This window comes from Mobula birostris, chromosome 24 (assembly GCF_030028105.1).
Source record: "Mobula birostris isolate sMobBir1 chromosome 24, sMobBir1.hap1, whole genome shotgun sequence".
Taxonomy (NCBI): Eukaryota; Metazoa; Chordata; class Chondrichthyes; order Myliobatiformes; family Myliobatidae; genus Mobula; species Mobula birostris.
Genome location: NC_092393.1, coordinates 38,601,109 through 38,620,125, shown reverse-complemented (window position 1 = coordinate 38,620,125; position 19,017 = coordinate 38,601,109). Strand labels below are relative to the sequence as shown.

Here is a 19,017-nt window from a genome sequence, read left to right as displayed (position 1 = left end):
GGATCTCACAATGCTTATTGTAGGTTTTCTGGTTTGTGTACAGCATATTTCAACTGTAATCCCTGATGATTTGCTGATGATACTAAACTGAGTGGAAAAGCAAATTGTACAGAGGATGTGGAGAGTCTGCAGAGGGATATAGATAGGTTAAGTGAGTGGGTTAATGTCTGGCAGATGGAATACAACATTGGTAAATGCGAGATCATCCACTTTGGAAGGAATAATAGAAGAGCAGATTATTATTTAAGTGGTGAAAGATTGTAGTATGCTGTTGTGCAGAGGGACTTGGGAGTGCTTGTTCATGAATCGCAAAAAGTTAGCGATTGAAGGGGTTAAACCTATGAGGAGCAATTGAGTCGCCTGGGACTACACTCTCTGGAATTCAGAAGAATGAGAGGGGATCTTATAGAAATATGCAAAATTTTGAAAGGGATAGATAAGATAGAAGTAGGAAAGCTGTTTCCATTGGTAGGTGAGACTAGAACTAGGGGATATTGCCTCAAGATTCAGGGGAGAAGATTTTGGATGGAGATGAAGAGAAACTGTTTTTCCCAGAGAGTGGTGAATCTGTGGAATTCTCTGCCCAGGGAAGCAGTTGAGGCTTCTTCACTACATATATTTAAGATACAGTTAGATAGGTTTTTACATAGTAAGGGAATTAAGAGTTATGGGGAAAAGGCAGGTAGATGGAGCTGAGTTTACGGACAGATCAGCCATGATCTTATTGAATGGCGGGGCAGGCTCGATGGGCCGGATGGCCTACTCCTGCTCTTATTTCTTATGTTTTTACGTATACCTCAGTGGCAACCCTTTAATGCCTCTGTGGAGATAGTTCTTTAAGACTGTTCAACACACACAAATTGCTGGACCAACTCAGCAGGCCAGGCAGCATCTATGGAAAGAAGTACAGTCAACGTTTCGGGCTGGCACCTTTCGGCAGGACTTTAAGGCTGTGATTCTCTTCTCACAATTCAGATACAATCTCAGCAGGCAGTTGCCATCTGAAACTGCACTAATGCAGCAGTCAAGGTATGAACCACACTACCATTAATTTTTAAAACTAAGTCTCCCCATTTTCATAGATCTATTTCACAATTGCACCGCTGAGTGTTTGAACTAATTGCAGTAACCAATGTGTATGCCGAGTAAGAAGAAAATTGAGTTCTAATTTTTAAAGGATATATACGGTATTGTACAATGGGTACATATCTTTGAAGTCTCTTCCAAAACAGCCTTACAGTGAAGGGTTCACATTACATACAGTAAATGATGAAAGGAAATGAGGAATCCTTTGTCAGTATCAGCCTCAGGGATCTAGTACAATCCAAAACGTGTCACCTTATCATTTTGTAATACATTTCATATCAAACAATTTAAGCTTTGGATATAAACTTAAAAAGGACAAATTCAGAAACTTTGAAGATGGAAATGGATGAAAGAAACATTGATGCTTCGTATTCTACAACATGTAGCCTTTATATGACATAATGATTGGTTAAAATCAGACGTGATTCTAAAAAATGCAGGTAATTAATAATGAGATAATCAAGGTTTTAATCATACAGAAGTGGAACTTCTGGAAGTTATTTTGCCTTAAAATTTTCCAACAGTATGGTTTAAAATAGGGTTTTCCCGACCATTAGCCCCCAGCAGTCCCAGAACCCTCACACAACTGGATTTACCCAATTCTATTCTTTCTGTTAAACCCGATTTTTTTTTTTACTCTGCTTATGATAACTCCTTATCAAATGCTTTCTCAATTACACAGTAAGATGTTCTTTTATCAGGTAAGATATTAATCAGGAAAGGAGCAAAGAGCCAGATATGCAGGTTGGGAAGAACAGGAGATGGAAAAGGATTAGGGAGAAAGGAGCACACAATGGGTGGACAGGAAAAGAGATGGAAATGTTAGAGAACAGGAGGAGAAGGGCAGATGGGGTAAAAGAGTTGCTGAAATTCATTACACTCTCTCTTCCTTAATATCTATCTACTTATTTGTTTATCTATCTCTCCCTCAAAGAAAATTTATTATCAAGGTATGTGTATGGTACCATATACTACCTGGAGATTTGTTTTCTTGCAGGCATTTACAGGAAAATAAAGAAATACAATAGAATTTGTGAAAAACTAAATGCAAACAATGACTGACAAACAACCAATTTGCAGAAGACAAATTGTGCAAATAATACTGATAGCAAGAGTTGTAGAGTCCAGAAAGTGAGTCCATAGGTTGTGGAATCAGTTGAGTGTTGGGGTGAGTGAAGTTACCCACGCTGGTTCAGAAACCGGAAGGTTGTAGGGTAATAACTATTCCTGCACCTGGTGGCATGGAACCTAAGGCTCCTGTACCTCCTGCCCGATGGTAGTAGTGAGAAGAGAGCATGGGCTAGAAGGTGAGGATCTTTAATGGATGCTGCTTTCTTGTGGCAGTGCTCCATATAAAGGTACCCAGTGGTGGGCAGGGCTTTTCCTGTGATGGACTGGATTCTACCCCCTCCTTTCCCTTCTCTTTCCCCTTCTTCATTTCTCTGATTATCCCCTTTTCTCCCTTGCTTCCCCTTCATCACTCTCTCCCTCTACATCCTAACCGCCCACCTCTGTCTGTCTGTATCTTGTTTTACGGCGGTTGGCATTCAGCTTAATGGTGCATTACCGCCACCCTCTGCTCCAGAATGTGCACTAGACATACATTCTAAATCCCTTCACCCAATCTCACACACACACACACAAGCCTACACTTCACCCTCCCATCTTTGACCATCCTAGTATCCTATTCCTGTTTATTCGTCATATTCTATAAAAAACCCCTGTACCCCTTAAAAACGCTAAAAATACCCAGACGTGCTCTCTCACCCATGCCCAGCAACCCTTTTAATGTGAATTCCTGCATCCCCAACTCCCTTAATTTATTTCTCATCATCTCTCTCTGTATCCCATACTTCCTGCAACACAAAACTGCATGTTCTACTGACTCCTCTTCCTGACATTCCTCACACAATCCTGTCTGGTGTTTCCCTATCATTTTCAATGTTTTGTTTAATGCACAATGCCCCAGCCTTAACCTAGTCCACACAATTTCCTCTCTTCTGTTTCCATTACCTACTCTAGTAACTGCAACACTCTTTTGTATTTGATATAAATGCCTCCCTTTCCCCTCTCTGTCCCATCTTTCTTGCCACATTCGGCTGACTTTTTCCCAGATTACACACTTAACCTCTGCTTTACTGATACTAATGTGCATTTCCACATTTTCTTTCTCTAACGCCCTCTTTGCCAACTCATCCACCCTCTCATTCCCCTTCACCCCTACATATGCTGGAACCCATAGCAATTTTACCTGACCTCCCTGATTTGCAATTCTTGTAACTAACTGAAGGACTTCATAAAGTACATCTTGCCGACTGTTTGTGTGAAAAGACCTTAAACTTGCTAGAACTGAGGATGAATCTGAACGTATCAATGCTTTGACTTGTCTGGCTTTCTGCACCCATTGCAACGCAACCAACACCGCCAGCATCTCCACTGTAAACACCCCTAACTTATTAGATGTTCTTCTGCTGATTCCAATTTCTTTTGCTGGTATGACCACCCCAAACCTTGTCACTCCTGTTGCAGGTTCCTTCGCACCATCCGTATAAATGTGAGTATAATCACTATACTTTTCCATCACATGACAGTTAAATGCATTTACCAAATCTGTTTTATATCTTTCTTTCCTTTTTACCTCTAACAAATTCCAGTCTATGTCAGGCCATACAAGCTTCCATGGAGCTACAACCGGTTAAACTTGCCTGCACAGTAGAATGTGTGGGACTAATTCTACCAGCAAAGATTAATATCTTGAAGATCTGCCCTACTTGTAAAACAAGACAGCAACTGAATCACACACTCCATGGAGAAAAACACAATGCCCTAAACTATTCTGAATTCAAAATAAAAGGAAAGATGAAAGTAGAGATAGTGTTGATAAAATATTTTAATTCTTCAACTTTTATGGAAAATTATAGAAGATTTTAGGTCTTTATTCTTCGGAGCGTAGAAGGTTGAGGGGGGACTTGGTAGAGGTATTTAAAATTATGAGGGGGATAGATAGAATTGATGTGGATAGGCTTTTTCCATTGAGAGTGGGGGAGATTCAAACAACAGGACATGAGTTGAGAGCTGAAAGGCAAAAGTTTAGGGGTAACATGAGGGGGAACTTCTTTACTCAGAGAGTGGTAGCTGTGTGGAACGAGCTTCCAGCAGAAGTGGTTGAGGCAGGTTCTATGTTGTTGTTTAAAGTTAAATTGGATAGATATATGGACAGGAAAGGAATGGAGGGTTATGGGCTGAGTGCAGGTCGGTGGGACTAGGTGAGAGTAAGAGTTTGGCATGAACTAGAAGGGCTGAAATGGCCTGTTTCCATGCTGTAATTGTTATATGGTTATTTTATTTTTGCCTATTCCCTGGAGAGTTTTACATTTATTTAATTTCCTAAAACTTCTGCAAATTTATGGAAATTTGAAGGGATTCGTTTGGTTTGAAATGCACTGTAGCAAAAATTTTTAATGGAAATTTGATCGAAACCCAAAATGGAAAGATGTGAACAGTTGTAGAAAAAGAGCAGAGAACTAGGACACTACTTCAATAGTCATTGTATCAAAACCATGTACACTACCTCAATTTTTTGCTTTTTTTTGCACTATTTATTTTTAAAATATATTTCTTACTGTAATTTATGTTTTTTTAATCATTATGTAAATGCCAGTGATATTAAACCTGATTCGGATCCCTTCCAGGGACCCAACACAGATAAAACAGCGTGAAGGGTCTCTTTGGTGCTCTAAGAATTTTTGATCAGCAATTTCATTTTATCGTCAGCTCACCCGCAACCTCCCAGCAAACCTGTCATACAACAGCAGGATGTGCAGTCACGCAGTGTGCTGTTGTCGTGGGAACCAGGCAGTGATGGGCTATCTCCAGTTCGATACTACACCATCCAAACTCTGGAGTTACCCAATGGAAACTGGTCGCTTCACTCGGCTTCTGTCAGCCACGAGTCTATCACATATCTTGTAGAGAGGTAAGTGATCATGTGGATTTTTTTTTTGTTTAAAAAGCTGGAGTTAAATTTCCATCTGTTATAAAATATATCTGCAGATAAAAATAAGTGTCAATGTTCTTCATGTATCTCCCATGTTTTATATATCATAATTCAAGGTAATTCTTTGAAATTATCTGCTTATTTCTCTAACCTTGATAACCTGTCCTTTTCGTAAAGTAGACCTTACATTTACTAAAATAAGACCATAAATCCATAAGACATAGAAGCAGAGTTAGGCCATTCAGCCCATCGAGTCTGCTCTATCATTTTATCTGGTTGATTTATTTACCCTCTCAACACCATTCTCCTGCCTACTCCCCATAACTTTTAACATCCTCACTAATTAAGTAACTATCTGCCTCGGCTTTAAATGTACCCAACGACTTGGCCGCCGCAGCCGTCTACGGCAATGAATTCCACAGCTTCACTGCCCTCTAGCTAAAGAAATTCCTCCTCACCTGTTCTAAAGGGACGTCCTTCTATTCTCGAACCACACACTCACCCTCCTTCCCTCTGATTGTAGACTTTCCCACTGTGCAAGGCAACCTCTCCAATTAGCTTCAAATTCATCTCAGAGTTGTAGAGCAATACTTCACTGATACAGGCCCTTCGGCCCATTGAGTCCATGCCAACCATGATGCCCACCCAGCTAATCCCAATTACTCATGTTCAACCCATATCCCTCTAAACCCTGCCCCTCCATCATCCTTTCCAAGTGTCTCTATAAAAAAAACTTTGCACCTACCTCAACAATTTCAGGTAGACCACTTCATGTACTCAACACCTTCTTCATGAAAAAGTTGCCCCTCATGTCCTATTTAAATTTTTCGCATCTCACCCTCAATCTATTCCCCCTTGTTTTGGTCTTCCCTACCCTGGGAAAAAGACTGTTACCATCCACCTTATCTACGTCTCTCATAATTTTAAACACTTCTATAAGCTTGCCTTTCTTTCTCCTATAGACCTAACTTGGCCAGTCTCTCCTTTTAACTTAGACCCTCTAGTCCTGACAACGTCCTTATATGTCTCTCCTGCACTCTTTCCAGTTTTGGTCACCCTCTTTACTATAAGATGGTGACCAGTATTGCACATGATACCCCAATTTCAAACTCACCAACAACTTACACCAATGCAATTTAATGCCCCGACTCCTGTACTCGGTGCCCTGATGGGTGAAGGCCAGAATGCTAAACTCCTTTTTCACCTCCCTGTCTACATGCCATGCTGCTTCCAATGTATTATGCACTTGCATTCCCAGGGTACTTCTGTTCCATTACACTCCCCAGTGACCTGACATTCATAGTATAAGTCTTGTGCTGGTTTGACCAATTGGTATTGATTTCCTCCCTTTACTTCCTCACTATTCCCACCAATTGACCTCAATGCTTCAACCAGCCAGTACCAATCAACTCTATATCCCACTAACTCCCAAACCACACTTACCCTCCTTTCCTTTATTCTCTTCCTCTCTATTTCCCTGTCTCACCCACCTTCTCCACTCCCCCGTAGCTCCCACCCCATCAGCTCTCAAAACCTCCCCAAACTCTCTACTCAGACTCAGATATATTTATCACATGTACATCGAAACATAGAGTGAAACTGCACAACAACCAACACAGCCAAGGCCGTGCTAAGTCGTTGAGCCTCTACCTCTGGACTTTGACCTTCAGCTCTGCCCTCTGGACTTTGCTGACATCTGGTTATTGATACCAGGTCTCGTTGATCACAGGTTTGACCTTTGGACCTTGTCTTCCATTTTTCGCAGGGAGCTCAGAGCATGGTGACCTTTGGGGGGTGGGGTGGGAGGCTCACTGACTCTTGAGACTCCTGCCTGTATGGATTTCTGTCCAAGGGATTGCTGGTCTTTGCAGTGCCTGTCAGTTCAACCTCTGGGATCATTGACCTTCAGCTGTTGGTCCACTGGTCCATGCGAACTTTGAACATCAGCTCCTTCCCCTGACTCTTCATTCTACTTCATCCCTGTCCCTAAACCCTAACCTGACCCCCTAGCTCCCCATGCTAACCCCCAAGCCATCCCTGTGAACCCAAAAGAAACCACTAAGTCTGAGCCACAACATCGACGGACATCACAGCTCAGCGCCATCTTGGATGGAAACTATCCAAACCCCTTCCAGGTTTATGACTGGACGGTGAACCATATGAGGGCAATCCTACCATTTTATCAGCTGGGATTAATGTCTGGAAGATTAATTTGCTCCACTTGAAAAACAAGACAACAGCTGAGCAGAACACTCCTTGTAGGAAAAAGCCTTACTTTAAAACTCCTTGAACTTACAATGCGCCTTTAACTCCGAAACATAAAAATATAAGCAGCAGAGAAGATAAAGCTGTCCTATTTAAAACAGCAGACGTTTACCCTACTAAGACCTTCCTCAGCAATTGGCTACTAAATGGCCTTGCATGAGGACAATTTGGGACATTTTCACAACCAGCCCCAGAAACCATGATCTTAAGGGTCAGCCACTGACCCCACCCCTCATGAAGAGAGTCATAAAATGTCATCCATTGTGTTAATTACACTAATTTATTTTCATTTTAGCAGCACAGCACAGAGTCAGCCCTCCCAGCCCTTCAAGCCACGTTGCCCCAGCAACCCCTGACAAACCTAGTTAATCCTAATAATGATCAATTAACTGACCGGGAATGTCATTGGACTGTGGGAGAAAACCAGAGCACCCAGGGAAAACCCACGCATGCCACGGGGAAGATGTACAGAGACACCTTACAGAGTACCGCTAAAATTGATCTCGGAACTCCAGAATGCCCTGAGGTTGCAACCTCCTGATATGAATCTAAACCAAGTGGCCAAATCAGAAAAGCTGTGATTAGGGGTTACTTTGTTGTAATTACTGACCCCCTATTAACAAATTTTACCAGCTCTCCTAAATATTTTTATATTTAAGAATGGCAGTGGCTGGAGTTTCAGGGGGGCAATTCGGAATGTGCAGGATAGATATATCCCAAAGCTGAAGAAGTTTTCTAAAGGGAGGATGATGCAACTGTGGCTGACAAGAAAAGTCAAAGACAGCATAAAAGTAAAAAAGAGAGCATATAATATAGCAAAAAATAGTTCAAGGATTGAGAAGCTATTAAAAACCAACAGAAGGCAACTAAAAAAACCATAAGGAGAGAAAAGATGAAATATGAAGTTAACTAGGCAATAATACAAAAGCGGACACCAAAGTTTTTTTCCAGAAATATTAAGAGTAAAAGGGAGGGAAGAGTGGATATTGGACTGCTGGGGAGCTAGTTATGTGGGACAAAAAAATGGCGGGCAAACCTTCTGCTTCAGTCTTCACTATGGAAGACATTAGTAATATGTCAGAAATTTGAGTGTCAGTGGCAGAAGTGAGTGTAGATTGTATTGCTAACGAGAAGGTGCTTGAGAAGCTGAAAGTAGATAAGTCACCTGCACCAGGTGGACGACACCCAGGGTTCTGAAATAGTAGCTGAAGAGAATTATTTGAGGAAATGCTAGGCAGGATAAATAAGGGAAAGTCAGTGGATGTTATTTACTTGGGTTTTTAGAAGGCCTTTGACAAGGTGATGCACATGAGGCAACTTAATAAGATAAGAGCCTGTGGTATTACAGGAAAGAAACTAACATGGATAGAAGATTGGCTGACTGGCGGGAGGCATAGAGTCAGAATAAAGGGGCCTATTCTAGTTGGCTACCAGTGACTGCTGATGTTCTGCAAGGGTCAGTATTAGGACCGCTTCTTTTCACGTTATACGTATGTCGATGATTTGGATGACAGAGTTGACAGCCTTCTGGGCCAAGTTTGCTGATGATACAAAGATAGGCAAAGAGGCAGCTGGTGTGGAGGAAGTATGGATTCTGAAGAAGGACTTGGGTATATTTGGGCAAAGAAGTGGCAGATGGAATATAGTGTAGGGAAGTGTATGGTCATGCACATTTTTAGAAGGAATAAAGGCATAAACTATTTTCTAAACAGGGAGAAATTTAAACTCAGAGGTGGAACAGGATTTGGGAGTGCTTATGCATGATTTCTGAAAGATTAACTTGTAGGGTGAGTCAGTGGTAAGGAAGGCAAATGCAGTCTTAGAATTCATTTGTAGAGGACTAGAATATAAGAGCAAGGATGTGATACTGAGCTTTATAAGGCATTGGTCAGACAGCACTTGGAGTATTGTGAGCAGTTTTGGGCCTCTTTCTAAGAAAAAATGTTTTGCCATGGGAAAGAATGATTCCAGGAATGAAAGGTTTAATCTATGATGGGTGTTTGATAGCTGTGGGCCTGTACTCACTGGAGTTCAGAAAAATGAGGATGGAACCTATTGTATATTGAAAAGCTTAGTCAGAGCGAATACGGAGAGGATGTTTCCTATTGTGTGAGTCTAGGACCTGAGGGCACAGCCTTAGAATAGACATATGTCCATTTAAAACAGAGGTGAGGAGAAATTTCTTTAACCAGAGGGTGGTGAATCTGTGGAAATCATTGCGACAGACACTGTGGAGGTCCAGTCATTGAGTATACTTAAAGCAGAAATCAATAGCTTCTTGATTAGTCAGAGTTTCAAAGGTTACGGGGAGACAGCAAGAGAATGGGTTTAAGAGGGATAATAACTCAGCCATGATGGAATGGCAGAGCAGACTCGATGGGCCAAGTGATCTGATTTTGCTCCTATGTCTGATGGCCTTTTAGTGACGGACATTTATGTTCATCTTCTTCCATTTTGCTCATTACTATTGCGTTCTAAAGTAGTTGTATGTTCTCGTTGGAATGAAATAATTGTTTTCCATATTAATTGTAGCTTTCAGCCTGCTTTGGCAACTGTATAATGTCAGGCTTCAAGCATGGCTGCAAAATAGCTGCAGAACAGCTAGATCATTCCAAATCCATTACACAAATTGCATCCTTATCTCCAACCATGCCTGGCTATTCAAAATCATGATCTGAGACCAGATAATGACCTTGTTTAAAATACCATTATTTGGCCATTTTGTTGATTTCCTTGCTACTTCCCTAAGCCAATTCAACACTTGGTACATCTAAACAATGTAGAAGTAAATGTTTGTCTTTAGTTGCATGTTCTAAACATGCAATAAAGTCAAAAAATATTCAATGATTCAATGGAACTAGCTATTGGGGCAGAGTTCAACATTTACATATTGTTATATTGTGCACTTTGCACATACACCCATATCAAGCTACTTTGCCGTGAACTTTTAAATAAGGGTAAGGAAAGGATAAAAATAACAGTTGCTATCATAAGGAGCAGAAGATGAAATATTACAACAATTTGAATTAAAAACAACTAAAGTCTATTGCATGAACATTGACTTCTCTAACTTCCGCTGATGCCCCACCTCCCCCTCATACCCCATCTGTTATTTATTTTTATACACACATACTTTCTCTCACTCTCCTTTTTCTCCCTCTGTCCCTCTGACTATACCCCTTGCCCATCCTCTGGTTCCCCCCACCTTGTCTTTCTTCCCGGACCTCCTGTCCCATGATCCTCTCGTATCCCCTTTGCCAATCACCTGTCCAGCTCTTGGCTCCATCCCTCCCCCTCCTGTCTTCTCCTATCATTTTGGATCTCCCCCTCCCCTTCCCACTTTCAAATCTCTTACTAACTCTTCCTTCAGTTAGTCCTGACGAAGGGTCTCCGCCTGAAATGTCGACTGTACCTCTTCCTAGAGATGCTGCCTGGCCTGCTGCGTTCACCACCAACTTTGATGTGTATTGCTTGAATTTCCAGCATCTGCAGAATTCCTGTTGTTTAAAGTCTATTGTTTATTGGTTGTTGTCATAGGAACAAGTACAATGAAAAACTGTCTTGCAGTAGCACCACAAGAGCATTATGCAGCAGAATTCAGAAGAAAATCATAAATTAAACAGGTTTTAACTCAAAAGAAATGTTAAGATTCAAACTTAAGTTTGAAATTATCAATATCTTGCCTGGCTGGATGCATTTATTAAATCTGGGCATGTGCAGCTCATTTAAAATAAATCACGTACCAAAATTGAAAATAACAACAAATTTGCAACAGAGCGTTGACGGTGTGTAAGTCTGTTTATTTAGTGTTAATGCTTGAATTCAAATCATGAGTTAATCAGTGTTGCATTAAATTTGAAGTCCAAAATACATCTGAAAGGTAGATATGACACCTGAGTTTATGAACTCAACGATAGACTGAGGTAGGTATTCACATCAAAAAATGTAAAGTTCAAGAATAATCAGAATGATTGTTAAAGGTAGATAGAAGAAATTAGTTACTATTTTTCTTCAATTTTCTCCACTTTCTTTCCCCGAAGTTATTTTGATCAATTTTCACAACCCCTGGTTGCCACTGCCAGCTCAGCAGAGATCACTCATTATTCATGGCTCTGAATAGAGAGAAGTCTGTTGAGTCTATTCAAGTATCGGGGCAACAGAGGCAAACACAATCTTTTCATTCCAGTTGACATGGAAAATACCTTCAGTGGATAATAGTTAATAGAATTAAGAGCGGAGAGCCAATCTCGATGCCCGGAGGCTGCTGCTGGCAAACCTGCAGAAGTCAGCCAGTTAATAATATGTAATGGAAACTAAGCTCTTCTGGTTGTAACTAAAACAAACAGAACCACTTGTAATACCACAGTAGTTACATAAATAGAGCCAAAGGATTAGGCACTTCTGGGAAAAGATATGAATGATAAATCCTTCATAACTCTTCCTTGCTAAATGTAGGTGTAGGCCTTTCAAATTCATAATGTCAGAACAATACACAATACATCTATTTCCATATTTCCTTGATTGGATCGGAGCAAACTGGCCCACGGAGTCTCACCTGATGAGTATTTTTAAGATGGGAAAGTTAGCTTCCAAGACCAAAACTGAAAAAAAATCAAGCAAATTTGTGTCCATGGTCTGAGAAGATTAACATGCAGCAAACTACATTAATTTTAAATAATGCTCATACAGTGAGAAACTGGAAATATCATTGTACAGAAAGCAATGTGAATGCAGTACTCACCATGATCCAGATTTTCACGAAGGTATTCTGCTTGGAAAATGTATGAAATAAAAGTTTAAAAAAAGTAAGACGTCTCCCACAAGAAAATGAATCTCTGGTTTGTATATGGAGATAGATACGTACTTTGGTAATAAATTTATTTTGAAATTTGAATTTTTGGAAGAGCATTGACATTTCCGCTGGTGCCTTGCTTCTTTGGCTTTCTCCCATGATCCTCTCTCCTCTCCTATCAGATAGCTTTTCTAGTATCACCTCCTGGCTTCTAGCTTCATCCCCCATTCTCCTGCCATCTGGCTTTACCTTCTAGCTCCGTCCACCACCTTATTCTAGCTTCTTCCTCCTTCCTTTCCAGTCTTGCTGAAGGGTCTCAGCCCAAAACATTGACTGTTTATTCATTTCCATAAGTGCTGCCTGACCTGCAGAGTTCTGCCAGCAATTTGTGTGTGTTGCTCTGGATTTCCAGCATCGGCAGGCATCTCTTGTGTTTGTTGACATTCATTGACAAATAAGACAACCAAATTTTATATTTATATTATTTTTCAAAGAGAAATATACAGTACATAATTAAGAGTTTCTATGGAGAAGAAATTATGGATAAGGTTTACGTGATTAAAATGAAAGCGCTTTATTTTTAGATAGCATCTATCACAAACCTTACAGGATTTCACAAAGCATATTACAACCAATACATCAAAGTTGCTGGTGAACGCAGCAGGCCAGGCAGCACCTCTAGGAAGAGGTATAGTCGACGTTTCAGGCCGAGACCCTTCGTCAGGACTGAAGGGTCTCGGCCTGAAACGTCAACTGTACCTCTTCCTAGAGGTGCTGCCTGGCCTGCTGCGTTCTCCAGCAACTTTGATGTGTGTTGCTTGAATTTCCAGCATCTGCAGAATTCCTCGTGTTTACAACCAATACAGTATTTTTCAAGTATAGTTATTGTCACTCCAGAAGAATTTTAATTTAACTAGTGACATCAGATTTAATCATATATTGCAGACTTAAACCTTTCACCTCTTACAAATTCCGTGTGAAAGCGACTAATGACATTGGCGACAGTGAATATAGTGAGGAGTCTGATTCTGTCACTACGCTGCAGGCAGGTGAGTTTCAAGTTAAACCATAAGGTCAAAGCAGGAAATACAAAGGGTTTTATATTTCTGGTGATTTTTTTTTATCACAAACTGCTTCAAAGGAGGATTTGTCATGGAATGTTTTATTTGAAACGCAAATGAATATAATTCCTGTGTTGGTAATAAATGGTAATCAGGTGTCTCCAGATTGCAAACTGATTTTTAATATCATCAAATAGGTCCTGTACTGGAATTCCCTCCTAAACTTCTGTTTCCTCTCTGCACCAACAACTGTTCCCTCAATCTATGGAATTCTAGTAGAGAACAGAAAATTAGGTATCTTTCCAATTATCTATTAATTGAAGGACTAATGGGTTGTTTATGCAGGAAAGGTGGGAACAAATTTATTTTTTCTGTTATGGTTATTGATTATTCTGCTCAAAGTTCACTGACTGACTTGCCTAAGATTCTGCGCAGCAGTTCCACTAGAAATACACCAACAAAAATTCCCACTCCTGCCAGATGAGTCATTAGATTTAACTTTAAAATGTACTTCATTCAGCAGTGCTAGTACCTATTCTGTTGCAACATTATGTTAATTACACTCCACGTGGAAATGCAGCCACTTTTCCAAAACAATGTTTTCTCATGCTTCCTCACCCCGATGCAAAATCCAGCTTTATTTCCAGTTCTCCCTTGCTGCCTGTGCACTAGATTACTGCAGCCTGACCCATCCTTAAATTTAGCATTGGATCTGTTTAACAACTTCAACTGCCACTTGTCACCGCAGCCTATCTTGCCATCCCTCCTGATTTCAGAATCAGGTTTATTATCACTGACATGTTTCTGTGGCAGCAGTACAGTGCAATACGTAAAAAAATACTATAACTTACAATTAGAAATATAATCAATTAAAAATGGAACAAAATAGTGAGGCAGTGCTTATGGGTTCATAAACCATTCAGAAATCTGATAGCAAGTGGGAAGAAGCTGTTCCTCAAACATTGACGGTGGGTCTTCAGGATCCTGTACCACCTCCTCCATGGTAGTAATGAGGAGAGAGCATGCCCTGCATGATGAGGGTCCTTCATGATGGATGCCACCTGCTTGAAGCATCTTTGAAGATGTCCTTGATGTTGGGGAGGCTAGCGCCCACGATGGAGCCGGTTAATTTTACACTCGTCTGTAGCTTTTTCTGATCTTGTGCATTGGTGCCTCCCTACCAGACGGTGATGCAACCAGTCAGGATGCCCCCCTCCCTATGGTACATCTGTAGAAATTTGCTGGATTCACTGGTGATATGCCGAATCTCCTCAAGCTCCCAATGAAATATAGCTGCTGCTGTGGCCAGGATAGATCTTCAGAGATGTTGACATACAGGAACATGAAGTTGCTCACCCTTTCTACTGATGAGGACTGGTGTGTGTTCTCTCGATTTCCCCTGCAATCAATTCCTTGGACTTACTGACATTGAGTGTAAGGTTCTTGTCATGACACCACCCAAAATAAGGTATTCTATCTCAAACCTGTATGTCTCCCCTGACCTGTTCCTCTATGTAAATATCTTACATGTATTCATGGCTATTCCCTCCATCTTGCAACTACATATGACTTCATTCCTGCTTTCTCATTCCTGGATATATTGGTACAATGACATGATGATAAATTACCGGTCTGCACAGACCTTGACTAATAATCCAAGGTATCAATCTAAATTTAGCCAAGACGTCAGGGGTATATAAACTCATATCGTGAAATAAGTTTTGACCGTGAAATCTCCACTACTCACATCACCCTCTCACATTTGAAAAATATTTCTGTGTGCACCTCAGAATTGCTGTTGATTTGCACCTGATTATGTTCACACAAAGCCCATTTGTGGTGCCATCCTGTCAGAATGAATGCAAGTTATTGTCGTTGTGTAGCATGTGTTACAACAAGGCAAAGTGAACTTTTAGTAAACCTATAAACCTGTTACCAACCATATGGCCAGTGACATCATCTGGCAGCATCTAAGTTGACCGCATAGCTGATCAATGCCAACCTTGTATTCCTTCTTTCATGATATCCAGAGATTTTAAAAAAGGTGATAAATAGTTTCTATACAAATGTTGCAGTTACACTTATATCCCCAGCTACTGATGCTAGTCATCTTGCAATCTTCCTTGGTCCTTCTGCTTAAAGGGAACTTGCTCATGAGAAGACATTGCTCATGAATCATGCATCTCTGCATTGAAGAAAGCACAATGAAAGTGCTTCAGTGCTCTTGGCATAGTGCCACCACAGTGGACAGATAAATTTATTCTGATCTCAGACAAAGAAGAAGATAAAGAGATTTTTTTTCTCTTTGACTGAGCAAGCTGTTGCTTTTCCAAGTATTGTGCAAGTGACATGATGTTACAGTGGAATAGTTGCCTGTAGCGATGAATGAAATGCATTTGAAAATAGTTTCAAATGACTCATCATTAGCATCATAGGGAGGGATCTTTGATGGTGTACTGTTGTTTGCAGTGGGTCCTTTTCCACGAGTCATGGACAGTTCAGGGAGCAAACTCTGAGCAAGCATATCTATTAATTTTAACGTTGAATTTCATCCTATTTTTCTTTGCCAACCTTGGTTAGGAGTTAACACCTTGGTTTAACAGGTCATCAGTAAAATTCCACATTCGCTGTTTTCTGCTCCATTTACTTTTCACAAAACATCTGGTTGAAGAACAGTTAGTCCATCCTGCACTTTTGTTCTTTTTACACCAGATTATAATTTCCAAACATCCAGCCAGTTGACAAAGTGAAATCCACAGTTATGGTTCCGAGCACATTACTTCAACCTGTGCTGTAGTGTTCCTGGTACCAGTTTGTTCAATTACACTTTTGTTTTGCTTCCTGGAGGAAGTATTCAACAATAAGAATGAAAGGGCGTATTTCAGTCACTTTCTTGGCTTTTGAATAGTTAACATTCCAGCACAAGCTGAGCAAAATCAGATGTTGAAAAGCAAACATTATTTTATTTAACTGCACAGTTAGTTATCTGCAGAAAACCTTTATTTAAAAAGCATAATCAGAACACTTTTTTTCAAAGTATGTATTCTTATATAGTTGTAGGATACAATTTTGGAATTTACTACGATAGTTTGAATGTGGATGAAAAGGGCTGAAAAGTTAGTAGTACCATGGACTGAGGTACTAATTTATTTTGGCATTCATGCAAGAAACATTTCAGGCAATGATTGCATAAACTGTGGTAAAAATGTATAATTTGGCCAAGAAAATTAATTGCAAAGGAATTTAAAGATTTAAGATTTGATGAAAGATTCAAATAAATGTTATCATTAAACATTTTAAAACTTTCTATACATTTCAAATGTTCAGTTACTGTTGTTTATTTTGGGCAAATGACAGTCTCTTTCACTCATTTGGGTTGATTATTTTCACAAAGGTATTTGGAAAAGAATTTTTTATAGTATTTCCCAATGTACCTGAAAAAGTGAAGTTTCTTACTTCAACAGTGTTGATGACTGCCCCTGATCAAAGGTGTAAATTCCATTTTCAGGAAAGCAGAGGTGAACTAGTATCCTGTTCTCATTGTGCAGATTCTTGCTGCTCTGCTGACAGAAACTGGAGAGCAGTTTGTGGCTTATCATGTCAATCAAAGAGCAGTGCAACATGTAAAACAACCTGAAGAGGAAGAGAAAAAAGAAGTAGGAAGTAGGAGTTGTTCACTCAAGTATAATGCAGATTCTGTTTAATATAGCTGTGTTTGGTATTTTTGTTATTGTACTATAAAGGGGAAAGGTGGAAGAAAGCTTTATCTACACGCTGAAGGGTACTAAATTTAAAGCCTAGCAAAACATGAATGAGCCAGCTGGTGGTGTAGTGGCATCAGCACCGGACTTCAAAGTGAATGGTCCCACGTTTGAACCCTGTTGGCCCCTTGCATGCTTTCCACCCGTGCTGGGTCAAGTGTCAAGCTGGTAAAGTGGCCTTGAAATAAACAGAAAAAATTCTAAGGAAACAGCAACAAAAGGTGACGTCCAGTGCAAAAAGGAACAACAAAAAATAAATTAAGTCAGCTCCATTTTATAAGTCGTGTGTATGAGGACTTCCCTGGCCCAGTTCAACTCGTAATGTTGTGATTGGTGTGAGGCTTGTTTAAGTGAAAATAAGTACCATCAGTAGTTATTCTGATAAAACCTGAAAAACATAGACAAGAAGGTCTCATACTTCCAGCATGGCTTGCCTTGGCTTTAAGTGGTCAGCCTGAAAATTTTAAAAAAGGGAAATTTAGCCACACGTGGCTTTGTTTCACCGCTTGGTGACACCTGCTTGGCAGCACCTGTGCAAGATATCAGACAGAGAGCCATTGAGTAATCATCATCATCATCATCATCATATGTTGTGTTGCATTGACGTGGCCAATCAAGGTCTTATCCATGACCATGATTGTTCTTGGCAAATTTTTCTACTGAGTGGTTTGCCAATGCCTATTTCTGGGCAGTGTCTTTACAAGACGGGTCACCCCACCCATTATCAATACTCTTCAGAGATTGTCTGCCTGGCGTCAGTGGTCGCATAACCAGGACTTGTGATATGTGCCAGCTGCTCGTACAACCATCCGCCACCTGCTCCCAGGGCTTCACTTGATCCTAATCTGGTGCTAAGCAAATTCAACACCTTGCCCAAGGGTGACCTGCAGGCAAACGCAGGGAAGGAGTACCTTACACCTCCTTTGGTAGAGACGCATCTCCACCCTGCCACCCACCTAGAGTAATACAACACGGAAACAGACCCTTCAGCCCCTCTTCTCCATGCCAGCCCTGATGCCTACCTAAGCTGGGCCGACTTGCCAAGATAGGACAAAATGATGGCAATCTGTAACTCCTGACAACACACACTAATCCTCCTCACATACTGAAAGAAGGCATTTAGACAATGTGACCAACACTGAAACAATGATCCTGCACTGAGACATCACGTTCAGGAGAAAAGGAATAGAGATACATGGTATGATGGACCTAACAAAGTCTAATTCTGTGGATGACAAATCTGTCTGCAGAAGGATGTGGATTACAAAGTATAGTCACTGGCAATGTTTCTGCATAGATCTGGGATCACCAGCAGAGATTCTGATGTAAGGTTTTGTATTGCAGCTCCAGATGAGGCACCGGAAATTCTCTCCGTGACACCACACACTACAACCTCTGTAATGATTCGCTGGCAGGTAAGTTAAAGAAGACTCCGGAAAACCAACCCCATTTCACAATGTCCTATGATTTGTCATCAAGCAAAACCATGGGTTACTTTGAAATTAATGGAGCAAAGTATTTAAATTAAACTAAACTATTTTGCAATGCTGCACTGCACCAAAGTAAGAAAGCTTTTGGTGACTTGTGTCCTTTTCTTTCTAAAGAATTAGTTGTCTCTCTTTCCTTCCCACAAAGCCACCAGCAGAAGAGAAAATTAATGGAATACTTTTAGGATATCGGATTCGCTACCGAGAACTAGTTTATGATAACTACAGAAGTTTTACCCTTCGAACTGTGGGTAATCCCAGTGCTAAATGGTCTGAACTAACACGTAAGTCTGTTTTGTTTTTATAGTGTGATATGGGCACACACATTGTTTATCTGTCTCCTTATAATGTAGTGTTTCTTTATTAGTTTGCACAGATTTAGCTTGGCGGTTTCATTTCTATTCCATAGAAGCAAATACAGATCGTTACAGTTAATGAACTCATTCCTGGGTAATTAGCACATAGCACCTTGTAATAAATGTCTGATGTTGAAAGACCGGAAACACCCAATGACCCCAGGTTACATCACTGATGATGTTTCCCAGCGCATCCTAGGATGTATCTCAGC

At 40.5% G+C, this 19,017-nt stretch overlaps 1 protein-coding gene across 5 annotated transcripts in view; it reads left to right on the top strand.

Moving 5' to 3' along the window:
* LOC140187285 (protein sidekick-2-like) overlaps window positions 1-19,017 on the top strand; it is a 971,472-nt gene that overhangs the window by 771,108 nt on the left and 181,347 nt on the right. For all 5 annotated transcript variants that reach the window (XM_072242443.1, XM_072242442.1, XM_072242441.1 and 2 more), the window contains exons 30-33: window positions 4,861-5,062; window positions 13,086-13,189; window positions 18,307-18,377; window positions 18,598-18,733. In XM_072242443.1, coding sequence (XP_072098544.1) covers window positions 4,861-5,062; window positions 13,086-13,189; window positions 18,307-18,377; window positions 18,598-18,733 — 513 coding nt within the window. The remainder of the gene's footprint in view (window positions 1-4,860; window positions 5,063-13,085; window positions 13,190-18,306; window positions 18,378-18,597; window positions 18,734-19,017) is intronic.